Source organism: Anopheles arabiensis, chromosome 2, assembly GCF_016920715.1.
Source record: "Anopheles arabiensis isolate DONGOLA chromosome 2, AaraD3, whole genome shotgun sequence".
NCBI lineage: Eukaryota > Metazoa > Arthropoda > Insecta > Diptera > Culicidae > Anopheles > Anopheles arabiensis.
The window spans coordinates 52,933,241-52,955,961 of NC_053517.1; the positions used below are offsets into that span (position 1 = coordinate 52,933,241).

The window sequence follows — 22,721 nt, forward strand, 5'->3', positions numbered from 1 at the left end:
CGAAAAAATCGCATAAGATGAACCACAGACACGATCCTAAGGCACTTGGAAGAAAACGTTTCAATACATAAAGTTCGTCTATTTGATACTAAACTGACTTCTTTCTGACCTGCAGAATCGGTCATTTTTTGTCAGTTGGGATTTGACGAAAGAAAATTTTGTTAACAAAATGACGATATTCAACAATCGATTGTACGTTCTACGTAAGCATTTAAGCTTAGTTCTAACGGATCCCGTCCATCTATTTACTTTCCTGGGGTACTTAAGACAAACTTACCAATTCCCAATCGTGCGTTCAATCACCAGTGTTGGCCCCACCGGATCTGTCAAACATTTAACGAACAACTTTAAATGTTGGCCAGCAAATGGTGCCGCAACGAACCAGTGTGCCGACCGCACTCAATATAGCGTATCTTGAGCTCGAACCGTACTGTGTTAGTAGCGCTTGAAAAGTTCGGACGTGTTAAGTTCGCGCTCCTGCCCGAAGGATTGATTCGCCGAAACCCAGCGTTAAATAGTGAGTTTCTGTTAACTGCATTTGGCAAATTTCATGCTGGTTAGCCTACCGGTTTGGTGGGAATGTGGTGGGATTCGTTTTTCGCTTTGCTTCACGCTCCCGCTCTGGCCAGCTGCCGTGTGTTTCCCAGCGTGCGTTCGTGACTGGTGGTGTGACTGTTTTTCCTTCGAGTGTTGTATTATTTTACGTCCGCCAAACAGGTAGCTTTCGGGTGGCGTGATTACTTGCCGCCGCTTGTTTGCGGCTGTCTCTTCGCACGAGGTGCGATCGATTGATTTGCAGCTACAGATGTGTGTTACGACCGTTGGAAAGATAAAAATTGCCGTACAGCAGTTCACAAAAGATCATCACCCAGAATCAGCAGCAGCAGCAGAAGTATATCCGATCATAGTTTCAGTAAAATTGAATGTTTGCGAGTCGTCTTCTAATCCAGTAATTGAAAAGGGTTTGTGCCATCGTATCAGCCCGTTCCGCCCATGTTCCCTACAAGCTGTGTGATGCAAAGGGGCTGTGGGAGCTGTGTGATCGGAACACCATCGTAGCCGTAGTTTTTGTTCTATCGTTCGCATCGTTCTGTGAGCCGCAGCTACCTGGCGGTGCAATTAGCCAGCTAGTCCAGCATTTGCCATGTGGCGCGATGTTGTTGCGCTTTTCCGCAAGAAAGCAGGAAAGAAAGTTGCTCGCCTGGTGTGTTTTTGTTGTACGCGTGGATATCGTGGATATCCAACGTGTGGGTTCTTCTTGGCCACTTTTCGATCGGTGCAAGATGATGGTGGTCTCTCTGGTGCGGATGGTTTTGTTTCCTGCAGCTAATTTTAGCCAGTGGAAGTAGTTTTCGTTCGGGGCCAAGAAAACACACTGTTTATTGTCGTACCGCTCTGACAATAGCGGTCGGGGTCAGAGATGGAGCGAGAAAACGCACTTTCGGCGTTTTTTATCCTCTTGCGAATGGGTGTGTATGGTGGTGTAGTTTATAGGGCGCTAGTTCAGTACTCGGATTGGCGCTTGCATTTTCAATATTTGTGTTCCGCCGCCGCAACCAAACGTATCTGCATCGGATCTCGAATGAGGATGATTCATGTTTTTTTCGTTCTCAATCTTCGCACCATCAAGGAGAAGAACCAATCGCAGCAAACAAGTCTTGCCTTTGTGGAAGGGGCTCCATAGGCTGTTTCGTAACGGAACGCTGGATGTAAACCGTTTGCCGTTTTGATGCCGGGTGTTGTGTGCCGTTTGCTGTTCGGACGAGAAGTACAAAAAAAATTAAAGTGCACATAAAACAAGTTGTGTTCGCGATGTACGCCACATCCAAAGTGTCCAATTTGGAGCATATTTTTGCAAACACAGTTCAGATGACGAAGCGCCATGGCACGGAATTGGGTGACATGCCTACCGCGGGTTTGACACAGCAAACGAGCGCGTCAACAAATTCAGCTGGTCTGACGCACCCGCTCGCAACCAGCAGTGGAAGAGGGACGGAAGATAGCACTAGATAGCATAACCCATCATATGGTCCGCTGTCACAGTTTTCGATCCGGCTTGGCTGCACGCCGTGATGGTCTTATTGAAAGGTACGGAAGTGTCCCGAGCATTGGCAACGACCTCAAAAATCGAAAGGAGCGGAAACAGAACACTTTGTCGCATAGTTTACCTCCTTTTAATTGCACTCCTTTGTCGGATGTCACACAGGACGTAGTTGATGGGTCGTCGAAAACAATCGAACAAACAGTTGACTTGCACCAAACAACACCCCCGACCGACTGCAACCACCACTTCGCACCAAAGAAGGGAAGGGTTTTCGTCCTTTAATCGACCGAGTCTCGAAGCGAATGATGAGTGCATATCAAAGTGTGTGCAAAGCAAAAAGCCCGTGTGCTTCTTGACATCGCCTACTGTTGCACCCAGCGAACACAGGCCCACTTTTCAGCAGGTCATTCAATTTCGTGCTTACAGCTCTTCCGCTCGAGACAAGCCTTCTTCACGCGCCGTCCATCATCGTACCATACACGATGCGGAACGCATATCAGCATCAACGTTTTTCTTTTATTACCCACCATTGGGTGGCAGCGAGATAGAGCAAACCTTGGCAGTAGATCGTCAACCGTATAACACACCTAACCGAAAACCTCATCGCAACGACCTCGTTGAAAGTAAATCCCGCGTGTATGTGTGTGTGTTTGTGTGTGCATTGCAGGGACCTCCGATGAGAAGGAAAATTTACAATTTAACGGTGCTCTACTGGTTGTCTGCCATCCGTTGGTGTGCGCTGGATTGAAACCCCCAATGCTCGTATAAGCTGGTGTGTGACTCGCGAGGAGAAGGCAAACCGGTGAAACAGGTGAAACATCAACCCACCAAAACGCCTGCTACAGATGTGTTTGTGTATGTGTGCGTAAACGCTTACTCTGCCCCACAAACACGCCGGGAAATCGACGTGGTATCGATTTCCAAAACTCCGTCTACATGAAAACAAAAAGGGAAAGAGAAATAACGTAAAGCGAACGACAACCGTACGAAGACCGTGCGACTGTGTATGGGTGTGTGTGCGTGTGGTCATTTAACGTTTCTGTTGATAAACCTCACGCCCAGCCCAGTGAGTAATCGAATTATGAATAACCCCTTTAAGCAAACTGATAACGTTGGTGGGGGCTTGATGGCGCAGAATCGCACACAAGAGGGGGGAATGGAACACAGCAAGGAAAGATGGGAAAACTCTCGGGCACCATGAATCATCATTCCGTCTCGTACTATGGAACACACATTTCCCGCGGAAAATCGCACCAATTTTGGCGCTTCTCATCGAGAGTGTAACTTGTTGCACAACCATACACACACACAAACACTCGTCCGATCCTCATGCGTTATCGTCCCCGGGGTGTGGGTGTATACCGGCAGCTGTGCCAAGCTATTTGCACGAGGGTGACAAAGATGACAATCTTCAGTGTTTTATGCCACCACCCCTCCTCGGTGCCCCTCGATGCGTGTCGATGTGTGCATGGTTTTCGGCTGATTGAAAAATGCATCTACGATGATGATTCAACGCCAGAAAGAGGTATGAAAAACATCTCGCGATACAGCTGGACTTTGAGCCGATGGTACGAATACGTCACCTTTATCGCTTATCGACACGCGCATGTGTTCGGAGTTTTCAAACAGCGACAGGGCAGACGTTCGCCAATCGGTGTATGATAAATCAATCCGGAAATCGCTGGATACTGGATGGATTAATGCACCTTCTTTTATCATTGAACGGGTGCTAAGCCCTGTAAGCCTGTCTACTGTCCTTTTAATCGACACAGATAAGCCTTTGCGTGCTTTAACTTGACGTAAAGTGATCTCGTTATCGTACAACGGTTGTACATTTTATTGTGCGTACCTTTCCGCATCTGGCACTCGGCACTCTGCAGTCGTCCAAATGCTTCGCCGTGTTATCGGCATGTCGTACTCCCCCGAACTAGAGACCACCCTCAGATGCAGCTATGAGGCAGAGGTGTAACAGGGATAGCGTGACCCGGCTGTGCCAGCACGCGTGTAGGAAACAACATTCTTTGCATTAATTCGATCACTGGGGCCTGGCCTTGCTACCCTCTTCAGCCTCATCCCCCGCAACACGGATCGATTCCTCAACGATCATCAGCCCTCGCTGCAAGGGCCACAAAGCGACCCACGGGCCCCGCCCTGGCAAAAGGTCAAACGCCCAAACGACCATCGCCAAGTGAAAGATTTGTCAATCGGACGGCTGGATCGAGCGATGAGATGACCCCGATTAGTTTGGTCGGCCTGTTCTGGGGTACGGTGCGGAGAGGCACTCTCTTCACCTTACGTGAAGACGGAATTTTATGGTGAGGGAAAATTGTAAAAAGAAGGCAACCCTCCTTTCATATGTCCGATGTACGCGCACTCCACACACCACCAGTCGTACGAGCGCGCGCGCGACCATTTCCGAACAAAACAGGGTCGCCCCCCTCCCCTCGGGGGGCATGGCGGAGGGAAGTTATGTTGTTGTTGGTGCTGCTGCTGCCATTGCTACTGCTGCAAGCAGAAAACTCCCCTGCCCCCTTCTGCCTCCCCTTTTCTCTCTCTCTCTCTCTCTCTCTCTCTCACACACACACACACACTCACACACACACACACACACACACACACACACACACACACACACACACTATCGTACAAGGTTGCAGCGTGCGAACGAACATTCGAGAAATGATTTCTCAATGAGGAAATATCAACAACGCACTGCTGGCCCACCACCACCACCACTACCACTACCATCACCACAGCAGTAGAGTGTGAGCATGGAAGGGTGTACCGCGGAGGAGCAGGTCCACTCCTATTTGCGCCTTTCGACTGCTGAAGAGGCATGCCGAACTGACGTCATTTTAAAGTCGCCGGCGAGCCTTTCTCACAGTGCCAGAAAGAGAAAATACGCGCAAATACACGGTACCAGCGCTCCATGCACACCGCAAGCACGCACGAATCCCCCGGACAGTGGCCGCAGACGGCGGTGGCGGCCGGAGGCGACGACGACAAATTATCGGCGCGCATGGAATAGCGTGCGTGTGACACACTGCACGACAGATTGTCCGTCCCACCTTCCTGGCCGGGGGTTGGGGCGACGCTCCATCACCGTCGGAAATGCGTTCCGCACCACTCTTTGCCGTAGACACTCGGTCTGTGGACAAAATCGCTCGCCGTAACCAAATAATCGAGCCGTTTTGAGCCGGCGGTGTCACTGTTGCGCGGTTTGCCGTGAAAAGATTTACTACACTCCAAAGGCGAGCGACTCACAGCGCCAACAAACAACAAAGTCCATTTCCACAACCAGGAAGTGTGTGTGTGTGTGTATGTGCGTGTATTGTGCAAGGCTCTTTCAGTTTGCACACCAGTTTCCACCACGCATTGGTCGCGCAAGAAGCCGCGTAAACAACGCACTGCCGAAAGAACTCCCTAGAACCGTTTGGCTGTTGTGTTGGCGCGCGCGTACAGACGACGGAGGTCCGACGGTGTGGTGGAAAGCGGAAAATTTGACCAATCCACACTACCATGGTGTGCCAATTTTGCTATTTGGCGAGGCAAGGAAGTGGTGGCGTTCTGCGACGGTGTGGACTTCGGTTTGTTTGGAAACAGAGCAGGTTAAACCTGTGCATGTTGATGGTGCATGTGGTGGACTCTCCTCCCTTTCCCGTTCCGCCGTGACCGTTAGAGCTTTAAAGAAAAAGGAATGTTCAACGACGTGCGTATGTGTGTGTGTGGATTGTATGCTGTCGTTGCCTTTTTCCTCGCCACATGACAATTAAAGAAAAACTGAAACAAACCAGAAAAAAGAAACAAAAGGGCGGCTCGTAAGTACCTTTAAGCCCATTAGGTAGATTTGCTGCTAGGGTCTGAATGAGAATGAGCGTATCGGTGATGGTTTTACGGCTACATCTTCAAGTACTGTTAGTTCATAAATGTCCCTAGTGTTAGGTCTAGGCTAGGCGGATCTGCGTTGAACCTTATCACTAATTAGGTCTCGGTTGGCTTTCTCTTGGCCCTCTCAAAGTGGGGGGAGTTAACATAGCATTAATATTAATAAATCTAAATTCTATTTTATTGATCCCGCTCTGCGCCCACTTAACTGCTGGAGCTGCATGTAGTGTGCTGTACTCGACTTGCAACGGGTCTTGAGGGGATTTTTTCCGAATTTATTTCGACCCTCACCAAATGCTCCGATAGGTTAGTGTGAGAGGGGAGGTGCCCTCCACTATACAAAAGGGACGGTGGTAGCATTGTGGTGGCGCCCAGACCCAGACCCGATTATTATTGTCCGTCGCAAACCTCGTCGCCCTTAAACATCTAATTAAAAGCAAGCCCTTCCACCACAATTCTACCACAAAGTCCACAAAGTACGGTGAAGAATATTTTGGCTTCGCTGGATTCGATGGTTGTACCGATTGCGGGCTCGCTGACCATCGAGAGACCCATCCAACACACACCCTTACAAAACAACCACCTTCAGCGAACGTGTGGCGGGCTCCGAGCATTGATTGTGTGCAATTAAAAGAGACTGAATTTTTAATATCACTCCCAACCGACCACCCCCTCTCGCGGATGCGGCAGGGTTGAACAAGAGAGATAGAAAACGCGCAGTTTTGTGAATAACATTGTACCTTCAGCGGATGACCGAGGGGCTGAGGTATGTAATGGATTATATTGGACCGATCGCCGAGATCGCTGTGCGGTGGTGGTGCTGCCCATGGGGAGCAATCTAATCGGATCTCGAACATTATCTTACATCACATGGGCCGCATTTTGTTCGCCGTTTAGCGTGCATGCGCACTTTTGCACAGTACGTCGATCGCCATTTGCTCGATCTCTAGAAGGATCTCGAGCAAAAGGTTGCCTCAGATTTGTGCACCATGTCGAGAGGACAAGTCAATTTGCAATCACCTGCTGACACGTGTGTGCGTGTGTGTGTGTCGGACAGACGATGAAGCAATATCCTGATGACTGGGTGCGCGTCGTCTGCAAAGGGTGATGCGCGACGACGGTTCTCAAGCGTTCATTCATCGAACGGCGGCGATGCGGGGTGCTACGGTGTGCTTTCTTCCCATTTGGCAGTAAATCCCACCATCTTCTGGGCTTTCCATTGCCATTTTTTTGCCATTCACGCGCCCGCGCGCGCAGAATACGTCACTTAAATGCTCGTTAGTCACGCTTCATTCCCATTTCTCCGGGCCGGTTGGGGGTCTGGGATATGACCGCGTGGTTAGCGCGTCGCTTCTCAGCTGTTGTTATATTGACGTTAGCAGCCGTGCTGCTGACATCACAATCATCACGGGTACCGTTTCTTCGGCTCTTCAGTCTTGGGATTCCTCGGATGTTCGATTGCCGTTGGGAAGATTGGTTGCGTTTATGTGCGGATTGTGCATTATTTTTTTATATCGCTTTCCTTGGGTGTGTATTTTCTAGAAGACTTTTGCTAAATGTTGCTATTACCTTAAGATATGTTTTTATAGTTTTTAAATGAAATGTATACTTGTTGATTACGACAAGGCCGTTCACTACTAATAAAAAGTAAACAATCTAGCTATACTTTATTCCTTTGCTGCCTTCATATATCTGGCCAGAACTATATTGTGAAGGAGAACTGGTACAATTCTGCTCCATAAGATCGCCTAATTTAAATGTCATAAAGGCTTTATGGTTCTTTACAAAATCAAAGGAAACATCCATTTCGAGGGAACGTATTGTTCATTTTAATGCGATTTATAAGATAATGATTAATCGTAATCACCGAGAACATGTGTTCCGGATCTTGTTTTTTTTTTTACTATTGACCTCTTTGTCGATCAGCCCGTCGCATAGGATATCCGGCTTAGCTAGCAGTAAGACACAATTGTCCTTGATGTGGTGTGTCTTTTCTGTTCTTCAGGTTATGTGCTCTAGGGCTCGTGTCCGAATACCCGTTGACTTTGAAACCGATGAAAATTAAATTAAAAACAAAAATCTACCGAAAAAGTGGGTTTCGGCCGAAAATGGTGAAGATGCCACCCGGTACCCTACTGCTGAATATTGATGAACCACAAACCAAATCGAACAAACTGGGCACACGGGCGGGTTGGCAAGGTTCTATTACAGCTCTTCTTTTTTTTCTGTGTCACGATCAGCGTGGCATGCCCGCTGATATCGTTTAATTTGCATTTTTACAAACTATCCTTCCATACCTCTTCGGTGTTGTTGGCATTTGGGCGACCATCGATGCGAAGATGCCGGTGGGTCCGTATTACAACTCTCGGCATGTGGTTTTCGATCAGCATGGGAAAACGTGTAAAATAAACTAGATGTGTGTTACCCAGTTTGTGCCCTGCCCGGTCGGTCGACGCCCCAGAACACATGCTAAAACAGGTTCAGAGGAGGGATGAATGGAATAAACCATCCGCCGCCCAACTTTGGCCGAACTAGAGTTATAAAATCAGGTTTCCAGGAATGGTTCATCTTCCATTCGTTCTTGTCGCGTACCATGATGTAACACAGTCAAAGATTTGTGTGTTGAGCGATAAAATCACCTCTCAGCCCAGGTGCTCTTTTGCTTTGTATATTTTGTAGTTCTAGGAGAAAAAGAGCCCTTCCACGTGGTCACTAAGAGTTGGCATACCACGTGTTTGGAGAATTTAACACCCTTCTCTGCACACGTTATTCGATTTGTTTCCCCTTATATTATAGATAATTCGAGCCTATTGGCTACATTCGCCACTATCCGTCACTTCTATAAGTGATAATCAAACACCTGTACGAGGCAGAACATAGCATTGCCCATCGGCAAACAGATGGTGGAGGTTGGCTGTGCAGGGCAGCTTCTCGGTGGATATGTTTGATTTGCGCTTGGTTACATTTTCTTGCCAAGCCTTATTTTTAATCTCCAACCTTGACGAACGGCGGATGGCTGTCCAGCGTCATCGCTAACTTAAAACAATATCAGTCAATTGTGTCAGAGCACAGTAGTGCGATCGCCCACCACCAACACCGGCAGCCCAAAGAAGAACAACGCCTCGGGGTCCCAATGGCACACCTTTCATGTTTTACAATCGGGTCGGGTGGGTTTGTGTTAATAATATTATTCCAACGAATCACTGGTCAAAGTTGAACTCCAGCGCAGGTGAAGAAAGAGCCTAGATAGACATCAAGACACGATCAATATCATGATCGATCAGTAAGTCAACCAACCATCAAATGAGAATCAACCAAGCATTTGCTTCCGGTATCACAGAAGACATTAACATTCCGTTCCGAATCCGGTATCCGCTGGAGTGATACAATCTTCTTTTTTTTTTTGTTCGCAAAATGAGTTCCATTTAGTGTGGTTCCGGTTTGGTTGCAGTGCGCTCTGCAACTAATCCATATCTACTCTCCCTGGCGAAAACCGTTTCATTTTGCTGTTGACGTTTAATCTGCGCTAATTGTGCGGTGTCAGCTCATTTTTTGTGTGTCTGTGTGTGTGTAACAAAGCAAAAACACAAACCTCTAGCGCGCTGCAAATAAACGATTACTTAAACACGCTGTTTTATGACGACCTGCCGCCATAGTACGATCTGATGGTAGGTGAGGTTGTAATTAGCTTGTTAAGTACGGGCGCGTTTTGCACTCAACGTGTTTGTTTGCTTGTCTGCTGGTGGTAACGCTAAGCGATAACACTCGGCTGGGATACTATTTTGCTGCCCCATCTGCATGGGAAAATCTCTTTTTACTCGCACGAGATGGCTGTTTTCAGGGCCAAAAAAGGACCGTTGCAAATTCTGTAAACATATTTCTAAAAAAAAAAGACAAATTGCAAAATCATTAAAAATAGAGAATGAGTTTGGTAAAGTAATGACAATTCGTTTCGCGAAAATTGCAACACCGTCTGCAGTACGCACCACTCGAGGTTCTTCGGTGCCACTACTCGTGTGGTGTGTGATAATGGTGTGTACCATTAGCGCGAAGCGCGAAATCCTCGAGAACGGGCGAGTGCGTACAAAAAGGACCGGAACGAACACGAAAGACTTCAATGCGCGGTCGAGCGAGGTGCCGTTAAGAGCTTGCCCGTCAGAAGTGAACCAGCGTCTGCCGGCTACGGTTGTGTTCCCGGGTGCTCTCTACTATTTTCCAACTACGCAGTGAGGAGAGGTAAGCGATGTGAGGGTGCAATCAGTGGAAACAAAAGGACAGTAAAAAAAAATAGAATGGACAGCCCTTTTTGGCTAACCTTCAAGCCGATCTGTTTGCTCGACCTGTTTCCTGCTCCGAACTGCCGGTTCCACCGGAAAATTAGTGATCCGTTCGGAGAAGATGACCTTAGCAAGCAATCCTTACCAACAACAGCAAAACGCGTTTGTGTGTGTGTATGGTTTTGTGTGGCCTCTATACTTGCGAGAGAGAGGAAACAAATGGTTTGCGCTATCATGAAAGCGAAAGTGAATGATCTTGAGAAGCGGTGCAAAGATGTAGAGGTCGGTGCAAATCAGTGAATGAACGTCGCGCGGTTGCTGATTGCCCAGTACTGGTGTGCAGCAGAAATGGCCCATTCAGGAGTGGTGATAATAGCGATCATCTTGGCACTAGTCGCATCACGGAATCGAGTTGTTTTTCTTCTCCACTCTATTGGGAACAGCATAAGACGCACACACACATAAAAGCACCACCTCAGTCTAGTGAATTGTACAAATAGCAACAAACCAGGCACGTTTGGTCCATCGGTTCGGTTGTGTTAGTGGTCACGAACTTGGATGTTGCTTGCGATCGCTTCTTTGCCGTTTTCTTCTGGACTAGTCTCGACGATGCCTCGGCCGCCACACAAACACACACAAACGCCCAGTAGTGCCACGGAACGTGACGATGATGACATAACTGGCGGGTATGCGCACGCTGTGCCTTTTGCCTAGTGTGTCGGTTGGGGGGGGGTCGCTTTCGCGCTGTGTTGTTCGTTTTCCGTTGCTGTGGAGTTTGCCTTACTTAAGCCACTCTCCGGTGGCTTCTCGGCTAAATGTGCGAATGCGTGTGTATGTGTGTGTGAGAGAGTAGCGGTTTTCTCGTACGGAAACTCCCTGGACTGCTCCCCCAGTAGTACTAGTGCTAGTCGCCAGCGAAGGAAAGTGAAAGAAGTCCCACACACCACCATGCTTTGCCTTACTTTGGGCAGCGTATGTGTGTGTGCGCTTGCAGTCAGTGATTATGGGTTTGCGGCGGCACGTCTCGTGACTGGGTCGTGTGCAAGCAAGATTGTACCATCCGCCCTGGCCCGAACTGGCTCTCCTCACGTGCGGCTCATCAGCTGCACCCAGCAGCACCAACACCACCACCAAGAAGAGAGTGGCAAAAGGCGTAGAAGAAGAAACGAAACGATAACGAATAGAAGGCAATGCATAGCAGTAAAGCATAATCACGAGCACACACACACACTCAGCAGCCCCCTCTGCAGCTGCGCTGCAATGTACCGGTTACGGTGCAAAATCGAACCATCTCGAAGGAATCTGTATGTGCAACACCCCCAGCATCGAGAAGCAGCGGTAGTAGTACACACACGCAGTGCACTTACTCTCTGCGCTTACCTTCTTTTTTTTGTTTACTGCAGACACATTTCGCCATTCACCTTTTTTTGCGAGAGCACACTCCATGTGTGTCTGTGTGTGTGAACTACCGATTGCACGGCGTAAAAATTCGCAAGTCAGCGAAACGAGAAAAAGGAAACTTTGCAGCCTTCCACCTTGTGCGCGGCACACATACCAAACATCGCAGGCGACGAACCCTGGAACCACCGATCATACTCGTCCTACTCTTGCAGTTTGTTGTCCGCTTCTTCAAGGTTACCGGGTGTGTGGGGGACCACAACCAAAGCAAGCAGCCAGAGGTCCGTCTGTCCATCGATAATCCGACGATTTTCTCCTGCTGTGTGTGTCTCGTGTGACTACGGGTTTTGCCCAATCCCTCGGGCGAAGCGCAACCCACCACCCCTATCGTGTACTTATTCTCCTCGCGCAGTGGAGAGAAGTGGCGAGGAATGCCACAGTAGGTGACCAGTTCTTCTGCGCACCTCTCCCCGCAACCCGCTGGAGTGACGTCGACGCTGGATGGGTAACGGTTGTTTTCGGTGGTTTCACTATCGTTTGCATTACATAATTGCGACAAGTTGCGCATGTTGTTATTTTGCGTGACAGACAGGCGAAACGAAACGATCTTCTGCTGCGCTGCGGTAGGGAAAAAAGGGAAAACAATACACACACACACACACACACACACACACACACACACACACACACACACACACACACACACACACACACACACACACACACACACACACACACACACACACACACACACACACACACACACACACACACATACACACACGATCATGGCACGCATGGGAATAAAAGTTTCAGGGCTACGATGTGTACTGGTACTGCCACTACTGGGCATGTACCGGGCACAAGTAGTCGATTCTGCAGACAAACCGGTGTGCAACTCGTTGTGCGCCAGGCAATGTGTAGTGTGATGAGGATCAGTTGAGGTTTCATTCGCACCTGTGATGAAATAAGCTTTTCCACACAACCAACAACCAGACATCCTCAACATAAACCGCTCTCGCAAACGATATTTGCGCTTGCAACGAAAAATGATGCAAATCATCATCATCTCACATTATATTCGACGTGTTTCGCTTCACTGTTCGATGCGTTCGGTTTCGGTGGGGTTTCTCATCAAAAATCGCTGTTTTGTTTCTTCCTCCGCGTGCTTTCCATGCAACGATGTGACCGAATGGGGGAAAGGAGATGTCGAATGAACGCCCCGCCGACCAAAATGGAGGGGAGAGCAACCGGCGATCTTGGCCTAATTTTCGCTTTCGTTAGCTTATCATAGCGGACACCGTGCGGGCGCTGCTCTACGCGCTTTGTGTTGTGTGCCTTGTTGTCTTTAAGCGTGAGAGCGTGCGATCGAGATGCAATCTTCCACCGCATTTCAAGCAGATTAGCCCCATCCCCCTCCCCCTCTCCCAAGGGGGATGCAACGATTTCGGCGATGTGTTTTGTTATGCTTTGCTGTTCGTAGATTGGGGTCGTCGTTTTCTTTTCGGCTGACAAGCAAAGATAACAATTCTACTTGTGTTTGTTTGTGTATGTGTGTATGATTTTGAGCATCAATTCAACCTATTTTTGTCTCTTTTCGTCATCTTCCACAGATTCGCTCAAAATGGCACAGATTTTAACCAACATATATGACTGGTACAGAGACCTCATGGACAATCAGAGCGGTAAGTGAAGAAAATGAGCCATTTTTTGGGGTGGTGTAGTTTAGTTGATACGGATTCGAACGAACGCCAGTGCCGTCCCACCATCGTCATCCACAACAGCAACGCCAGGGCAGGGGTTGATGACTATCGGGACACTTGATCGGACGAGTGCGTTGTAAACTAATTAGCGACACTAATGCCCCGGCAACGGCCGCCGTCGCCGCAGTCAAATGGCCACGCTTAGCAAATCGGTCGGTCGCGCCGACCTGGTGTCGCACACCGACGTCGTTCCATCGTCGGTTTGGCGCGTGACCTGCGTGTCGCATCAATTGGCTTCGGGGCATACCGAATCAATTACCGATCGAAAGTAAGCCACCTTCCGTCGTTGACCGACCGCTGCTGGTGGGACGGTGTTTGGCTTTAACATTCCATTCCGAACCATCCCTGTCACCCCCGCGTCTCATCCATGGGTGTTGGTATGATTATGCATTCCATTTGGCGCTGGTCTACGCCGATGTGTGTTGTGCAGTTTTAACCTTCGTCGCCTGCGCGCTACCTGTGCCACTGCTGCTGCTGCTGGCTTAATTGAACGATCGTCTGCGCGATGTGTAGCGCTCACAGGGTGCATAATTTTCAAACGCCACCAGCAGCACCGGACAGCGACGACGACTATGGCAGTGAAAAGCGGTCGAACGGTCGGGTGTGGTGTCAGCGGATAAGGGAACGGGCCCAACAATTTGGGTCGCCATTTGCCGCAACCTTAATGAGGGCGCATTGATTTATGCCCCGCGACTTGCCCTGTGTGGCCAGACGGTGGCAGTTCGGACAATTAAACGTGCACTTTCTCCTAATACCAAATGTTCTTCTTCTTTTCTCTGTTCGTTTTTGCAGATCCCCGCGTCGCCGATTGGCCCATGATGTCCTCGCCCTTTCCCACTCTAGGCCTTTGCATATTTTATGCGTACTTTAGCAAATCGCTAGCACCAAAGCTTATGGAGAAGCGAAAACCAATGGACCTTAGGAATACTCTAGTAATTTATAATCTCTTCCAAACTATCTTCAGCACATGGATATTCTACGAGGTAAGCTCACACGCCCATGCGGCGGTTGATTATCAACGGACAATGCTCACATTCACAGTCGCTAGTTATCATTGCTCGTTTGGTGCGATCTTGTTTTCTCTGCATTATCTGTGTGTGAGATCGTTTGTTCCTTTCAAACCCCTGGTTATGCAACGCACCACAGCGGCGATGAGATCCGGTAGCATTGAATTCACATTTTCAATTTGCTTTTTTTTGCGTACTTTTAAAAAATGCGCCTCCCTTACAGTACCTGCAAAGTGGATGGGGAGGACGCTACAGCTTCAGATGTCAACCTGTCGACTACTCCGACAACCCACTCGCTCTACGGGTAAGGACACATTTTTGCAACTGATATCCTTAGTATTTGCTTCTGTTTTTGCCTGGTTACATTCGAGACGCGAGTGCTTTGAACGTGTCACACTAACTTGCAACATCTCTTTCCTTCCCCCCGCTCACTGCTTTCCAGATGGCCCGAACGTGCTGGTGGTACTATGTCTCGAAATTCACCGAGTTCTTCGACACGCTGTTCTTCATCCTGCGGAAGAAGACTCAGCACGTCTCGACGCTGCACGTCATCCACCACGGCTGCATGCCGTTCTCGGTGTGGATGGGCATGAAGTTCGCCCCCGGTAAGTGCACCTGCGCGATCTGCGCCAACCTCTCACCTCCAACTGCAGGGTAAAAAATAGGTCAACATGGAAAGGATTACGCAACCCACTCACCAATCCCCTTTCGCTCGAGATGATGTATGAGAAGGCCAACGCAAAAACAAAAATCTCTTCTCGAAAAAAGGAAGACATTTGCAGGGCATTATTCTTCTTTTTCTGTCCCTCCCAGGTTCCCCGGTCAGCCTCGGTTGCGGTATTTTGGAAAGGGTTGTCCGTTGCTTTGTGCCACCATCTCTCTTGGCGCTATTACTTGTATGGCTCGTTGCTATTATTTACACTCTCTCATTACGTATTAACGTGTCCGGATCTGTGCGCGATCATTCGGATCTTCGTTTTCGGATCTGACAACGGGACAACGGGACGAGGGGACATGTTGTGAACTATTTTTGCCACAACCGTTCCTACCGCTCTGGCCGCTGGTAGCTCGATCGACTTGCGGCCTTGCCTGGTGTGCGGCACCGGTTTCCCGTGCCGCAGAAACCGGTTTGTCTGACCCCGCGTCACCACTTTTCGATGAATGATCGACATTCCGGGATGATGTTTCGTGACGAGGTAGGAGGGAGAAAGGTTTGTGAGCATGTATCTGTGTTACAAAAGCTCCACGACACGTTTCGTTTACATTTGCGATAATAGCGAGCGAGAGAGAAAATCAATGACACAATACTTTCACTAAACGCGGGAAGTATGCTTTAGGTGTAAATAACTTTCATTGGCGGAAGTTGCTAAATCGCTATCTCTAACCGCGTTTGCTAAGTGAGAGGCAATCCTATAGGTGGCCTATAAATGAGTGCAAATTCGAATTCGCACCTCGCAGGCGCGTTATTCCACAGTTCCAGGGCGGCTATATTTGCGATCTGTATGCGCGCCCGACGTCATGAAACGATTAGAATTCAGTGTCTGTCCAGTAGCAGCAGCTCTCCCTACGCAACCGCCGTCGTCGGCAAGCAGGTTATTTCAGGCTTTACAAGCGTAAAAATCGAGTTTGATCGAAAGTCGAACGGCAAAGCAGAAAGTAAATGGCAATCCTGCTGTAATTGATCACACGTTTCGTACTCTCGGCCCCATTTGTGCTTTATCTGTGTCTGTGTGCAGAAATTGTACACGATGTTGTAACTGGCGCACTTGTTTCTCGAACCGGCGATGATGATGATGGCGAGAGAAGGATCTAGTATCTGACTCAATGGAACTCGCTTGAAACCGGGCGTGTTCCACACGATGGAGGAAAACTACTCGGGGCTACAGTATGGGCAGCATGCAAAAAGTTCCCTTCTCGAACGGGAAGGGATAATTATTTAACCTTCATCGTTTAACCGATCGGATTGTGATAGAATTGATCGTGAAAAAAACGCTAATGGCTTCATTATTTAATGTAGCTCGTTGAAATTTAATAATCATTTGTCTACATAGATTATCTAGCACGCAATGTTTGGCTGATGCATTATTGTCATCTATTATCAGTGATCATCACGCAGCACATGCCCAATTGCACACTTGTTCGCTGCATGTTCATGTGCAAGCGATTGGAAATTGTATTTTCGTGTAACTTGTTTCGCTACTTTGAAACTGCTTCGTGATCATGTGTGATCATAGCCGCCGTGACAGATAGTTGTCGAAATTTGACTGTTGAAACAATTTAATATGCTTCAGCTACTTCAGTTTTGTTTACAATTATTCCGACTGCGTTTCTTCTCCTTCTTGTGATCGTGCTTTAGCAGAAGCTTCATCTATGAACGCGTTGCCTTACATCACACACAAACAACAATACAAGTATTGTGTTGTTACAATGTCTTGATTTTACTTTTGCATTGCTTTTATGAGTATTGCACCCGGTTGCCTTCTATTGCATCAAACCGATCGAAGTTAATAACTCGTATTTGTAAATAATTTACGAGTTTCCCTATTCAGAAATGGGTACAAGTTTCCACAGTTTGTTCATGTGAGACGCTTGGCTGTGTCCAAAAAGTGTAACAATTCAAACAAAATTATTGCTTTGCAAGCATTTTTCTCATTGAAACTCTTCTTTCTTTTTCGTTCGTATCACTCAATATAGGAGGCCACAGCACATTCTTCGCAATGCTGAACTCATTCGTCCACATTGTGATGTACTTCTACTACATGGTGGCAGCCCTCGGACCAAAGTACCAGAAGTACATCTGGTGGAAAAAGTATCTAACTGCATTCCAGATGGTAAGTCATTATCCGGTTTGGGGTCGATGAATTCTTAGCGTGTGGTGTGTGTGCGTGCTGCTCGCTCACTAAGGCAATTATCGGCTTATGCCACCCTTTCTGAAGGGCGCATCGTCGTTTAAGGACGACGCTACTGGTGGTGTGCGATGTTTGCGTCTACGTGAATTGTTTACTTCCGCAATTCACTTTTGGTAGTGACACCGGAACCGGTACCACCACCTGCCTACCTCCAACCCGCAACGAAAGATGTTCGAAGGCTAACTGGATCTAGGCGTGCTGGTACTTGCAGCAGCAATAGCACGCACATATCAATCTTGGGCCGGGATCCATTTCCGGTCCGTTCGAAGTGAGCGCGATCGTTTTCACTGATTTCGTCATTTTTACCAACCTTTGCTTTGCAGGCCCAGTTCGTCGCCATCTTCACGCACCAGTTCCAGCTGCTGTTCACCGAGTGCGACTACCCGAAGGGTTTCATGGTGTGGATCGGACTGCACGGTATCATGTTCCTGTTCCTGTTCTCCGATTTCTACAAGCAGGCGTACAACAAGCGGGTCGGCCGGGCCAAGCGGGAAGCGGAAGCACTGCTGGCCAAGTCGCACGCCAATGGCAAGCTGCACAACGGAGATATTGTCAACAACAACCAGGGTGCTTGCATGGTACGTAGTGCATTGTTTTTGTGCTCGTGTCACGTCACCAGCCAGCCTTTTCAACATTTCCAGAATCTTTCGTGTACTATGCAAAGAAAAAAAACTCTTTATGTCATGCTTTCGTCACAGTTTTGGATGAATAATTGGATGTGCCACGAACGCAATCCTTCCTCCAGTGGCACTAATCATTTAAACACGCTAATAAAGTTCTTTGTGACGGTAGTGTGGTGATCATCAATCGCCGAGAGTTTAGCGCAAATTGACGTCAAAATGACGATCAATTGTCGACAATGACTGGTACTTATTTGCAATGAGCGATTATTTGCACACTGACTGTTGGTAATTCAATCGAGTTCAACAGGTTTGTTTTTTTACCCGTTGGTTTTTTGTTTATCTCTCTACCCGTCTACATTAAGGTTGAGATTTCTTGCGCCCTTTAGCGTACGGCGGATGCCTTTTCCGCTATTTTGTTTCACTTGAACGCCACAGCTTCTCCCCGGAAAGACACGCATGATTAAAAAAAAAGACGAGCTCTTCAAGGTTATCTGAAGATGAAACGGAGCATTTACCATCAAAATAAGCGATAGTTATTACCTCCCCGACTCAGCAGGAAGAGGGTGTAGGATCTAATGATGCAGAAGCAAAAGGACGCCTATTGTTATTGCTAGCTCAGATCGGCCGACGCGGCACCCGACAGAAAGGTCATAAAAGTACACTGCCCAAGGGCAAAACAACGCTATGAAGAGGTATAAAAATCACATGCTCGCCACACTCGAATTGAGTAACGAGAGTGCGCAAAGTGTGTAGCCTCTGCGTGTGCGTGGCTACGTGTTGTGGCTTCTCTTCCTAATGTGCCGAACAAGTTTGCTTAGTGTGGCAAATTGTTTATCTTTCATGTAACTCCGTTCTGGTGGATATGTTTTGCCGCTCAAATGATTCTCCAGCACACACTCCGGTGAAGGATCATACGGCGGGGAAGTAATTTGTATTGCCGATTGTCGTTGAAGTGTCGGGGCAGCGTTGGGTAACGTATTTGACCATACCAAACACGATGCTGCTCCGCAGCACGAGCCTCCCGCCGAGCGTGTCGTGTACGTTTTCCCTTGACCTCTCAGTGGTTTTGGAAGACTTTTCCTGTCCAGTTGAAATCTTCGTATTGTTCGCCTGTTTGTTTACTTCCTCATAGCGTAGAAGCACATTGCGCGTTAATTGCGGAACGAACTTGATGAGATTTAGCGCTTCTCCCCAAGCCCCAAGCAGCGCGCAGAACGAGTGCAAATTTTCGCACCTTGTAAGCAAACTCGAATGCCCAGAAATGATACGGCTCGAATACAAATGCAGGCTTCACGTAATATCCGTTCTCGTGACGCGCGCACACTCTGGCCCAAGACACTCCTTTGATTGTTTGCTCAAATATATTGTTCCCTTTTTTGTCGTGCATATTTCGAATGGTACTAGTTTTCCTCCGGTTATTTGTGGGGTTAAGCTAAGCACCACTTTGCTCAGTTATTAATTACAATCATTTGTTGCCGTAACGAATTGCGTCAAATGTTCCACTGGATGAGTGTATATGTTTGGGTTTTTTAACCTCCAAAGTGATTCTCCATACAGCATCGTCAATCATTCTATCAGTATGATGTGTTTTTATGGCAGCTTGGAAGAAAATTAAATCCATTGTACTGTCCAATACCCAGGAATGTTTTACGAATCGTCAAACTGATGAATCGTGGTGAAGCTTTGCTCTTTCGCAGTGCGCAATAACAACGAAGCAGTGAAAAAAAATAATATTTGCCAATCCATTAATGCTGGACAGTGAGATTGTTTCAAGAGTGTGAGGAAACTGGAATGAAATGTGTGCATTTTTTAGTATTTGTAAATGCTGTTTTTTTTTCTTTTTGTGTACGCAAATTTGTTTCCCAAATTTTTATACATTCTTTGCTTAATTCATATTTAGCTTTTACTAATGTGTTTCCTTTCGCTCTACCTTCCTTTCCTACGAAAAAAAACAGCCCGTCCTGAACGATGATGACGAACTGCACCAGCGAAAGGTGACCGGAAATGGAATCTACTTGAACGGCGGTGCCAAAACGGCGAATTCCTACAGCAATGGCAATTCGAACGGTTTTGTCGAATCGATCCAGCAGTCGAATGGCGGCATCGGCGAGAACGGTGGAGCACGGGTGCGGAAAATCCAATAACGCTAACAACAACTAGATATAGGCCTTGGTGGTTAGCATCATCATATTCATCATCATCATCATCGTCATCATTCAAATCTTCTCACCATCACCACCGCGCCCCCTCCCCTAAAAACCCCACCATCATGAGTGTCTGTCACCTGCGTGTGTGCATATGTGTGCGTCCGACTGGCCGTTCTACGAAGGGGCTGTCTCGAAGTGCTCTAGGAAGAGCGAAAGCAACTGCCCGTGCACCATCGCGGAGCGAGGGAATTGTTTATTTTTAGTACGATTTTGGCTAAAGATGAGTTCAGTATTCACTTGCCCCGCCTCTCTCCCAGAGAATGGGATCGCGATCGTCACCCCGGTTCGCAACTCTTTGCACAAATATATCATCATCCTCCATCCTGTTTAATGCTGTGGTGTAATACACGCACACAGTGGTGGCAGAAGCATATGACTAAACGACGGCCGAACAACGGTGCTCCGTAGCAGTCAGTGGCGCAAGAAACAGGATGGCCGTAGCAAACGGAACAGTACTCGAAGCCAGTAAGGACCACAGCCTGACGACACGGTGGCGGGATACAAGATGGAAGGAGGGGATACCGGTTTGATGGTGGGAATGGAGTGTGCACCACGATCATAATATTAATGTGTGAAGATCGAAGGTCCCGCACCTCCAGAAGAGCAGCTACGGGTCCCTAGCCACAACCGGATCAAAACACTCTCACACACACACATACAAACGCGTGGCTCGACAGGAAGCTGCTGCATTATGGATAATGTATTTTTTGGAATGTTTTACATAGTACCAAGTAAATTAGGGCAGGGCATGAGATAAGGATACGCGTCGAAGGTGTCGGCTTGCGTGTAGTAAGCTGCTTACTTACCACCCCACCCATAGGTGTGTCCGTGAGGGTCCATCGTGCATGGGAACAGTTCAACTATCACGTTTCGAACCACAGACGATGCTGGCGGCACACAATCGGGTGTGGTGTGTTGACCCTTCGAAGAAACTATAAACAATACGATCAAGTTGGTAGTTAGTCGGTGGTGTTAGATTTTTTGCGTTTACTTTGTTTTTGTTTGGTTACTTGTTTTTTTTTAACAGTCATATTGTACAGTACTAGAGAAGCTTAGCGAACCAGAGACAGGATAAAGGGAGGAAGACATATAGGAAATGCAATACCTGTGTACCAAAACAATTGTTTCGTTACTGTATAAATCAAAAAGATGATATAAAACAAATGAAACCGCATAGGGAACAGAAAAAAGGAAGAAGAATAAACAATGCTAGCAAAACATAAAAGCGTGATGAGAACGAGCAGCCGATTGTAATAGTGTTTTGAGGAAGGATGAATTAGTAGCAACATAAATTAAAAATTGCTGGCGCAGCAAAATGAGCGGTCTTAATGCCAAGAAACTGACTAAAAAAAAAGAAAACTATCGATGTAGTATGTGATTGTATGTGGACTGTTTCCAACATACGCGCGCGCGGTTTGTGTACAGCAGCAGCAGCAGCAGCAGCGATTCGGTATAGTGATTAAGGGCAAACGAAGCATGGTGGCGGTAATAGGACATGAGAGTAAAGAAAAAGATTAAACAAAAAAAAAACAAACAAAACAAAACAACATATACATTCTGTCGATTCCTGTTGTCGGGACGTCGGCATTGAATATAAAGTTAAGAAGCGCAGTGTAAGTCTAAAACAAATGAAGAAAAATCTAAAATCAGAATTGTATCGCCTATTTGTTTGTGTTTCTTCCTTCTGTCTGTATGTTTCGCGTCTCGGACTTAATTGTAAAAGGGGGGAATGTCCTACCAAATGCGCCACAATATCGTCATAATGTTGTTCTTTACCTTTTTTTCACTCAGTTTAGGGGTATTTTTGTATCAATTATTGTTCAGTTGTCAGTTTTCCGAATGGATTGTTCCAAAGAATGGTTTGAACCGTATGTTTTGTATCATTCGTCTTGTATAAATGATTCACTTTCACAAAAATTGTTTCACTAAAATCTGATCATTGATGTTGCCTTGTGAAGAAAGTCAAACTTTTGTTCCTTCTAGTCTCCCTGCGATCGCTGTTGTTTAATTAACCTGTGTAATTAATCGGAGATGGTTTGCTTCGCATTGTTGCGAGTAGTAATACGACAACAGCCAAACAGCCGGTTATGTGTTTGGCACGCCATGCTTCGTACGAACGAGCGTCGTCAGCTAAGGATGTAAAACTTTTTTTTTTTTGGCAAAGGCGGGTATTGAACATTAACTGTGAAGTCTCGAAAGTCTGTACTTTTTCCGTATATAGAACAGAAAGCGAGGAACTGATACCAAGAAGAGTTTGTTGCTAGTTTTTAAATCTTTCTACATGGTAGGCTTTCGAATGGAATGTTTCGCGAGACAGCTGAATGTGGTTAGCTTTTAAAGAGAGCATAGCGCAGAGCGCATATGCACAGCTGCTGCTACTACAGCTGCTACGCCCCCGAATGCAGATCGAAAGAAATACGATCACCAACTTTTCTACGTGTGTTGTGGGTATGTTTTGTCATGCTTCCTTCTCATAGTTCATTGTTAGTGAGTAAGAGATACGAGTACGCTCGTAGGTCATAGGTATGTATTGTTTCTGTAACGATCTTCAATGCTATCTATTTTGTTTACTTTGCGATTTTTGTGTTGTATCACCGTTGGGAAACAT

The 22,721-nt window shown here is 47.2% G+C and overlaps 1 protein-coding gene across 1 annotated transcript; it reads left to right on the top strand.

Annotated features, from left to right (window-relative positions):
• The first annotated feature begins 390 nt into the window (after positions 1–390).
• LOC120897673 (elongation of very long chain fatty acids protein) lies at positions 391–22,024 on the top strand. The gene is made up of 8 exons (XM_040302695.1): positions 391–517; positions 13,218–13,289; positions 14,160–14,350; positions 14,598–14,678; positions 14,817–14,979; positions 17,069–17,205; positions 17,607–17,861; positions 19,862–22,024. The coding sequence occupies exons 2-8, from the start codon at positions 13,229–13,231 to the stop codon at positions 20,048–20,050; spliced, it is 1,077 nt and encodes a 358-aa protein (XP_040158629.1). The 5' UTR covers positions 391–517; positions 13,218–13,228; the 3' UTR covers positions 20,051–22,024.
• Positions 22,025–22,721: the final 697 nt, after the last annotated feature.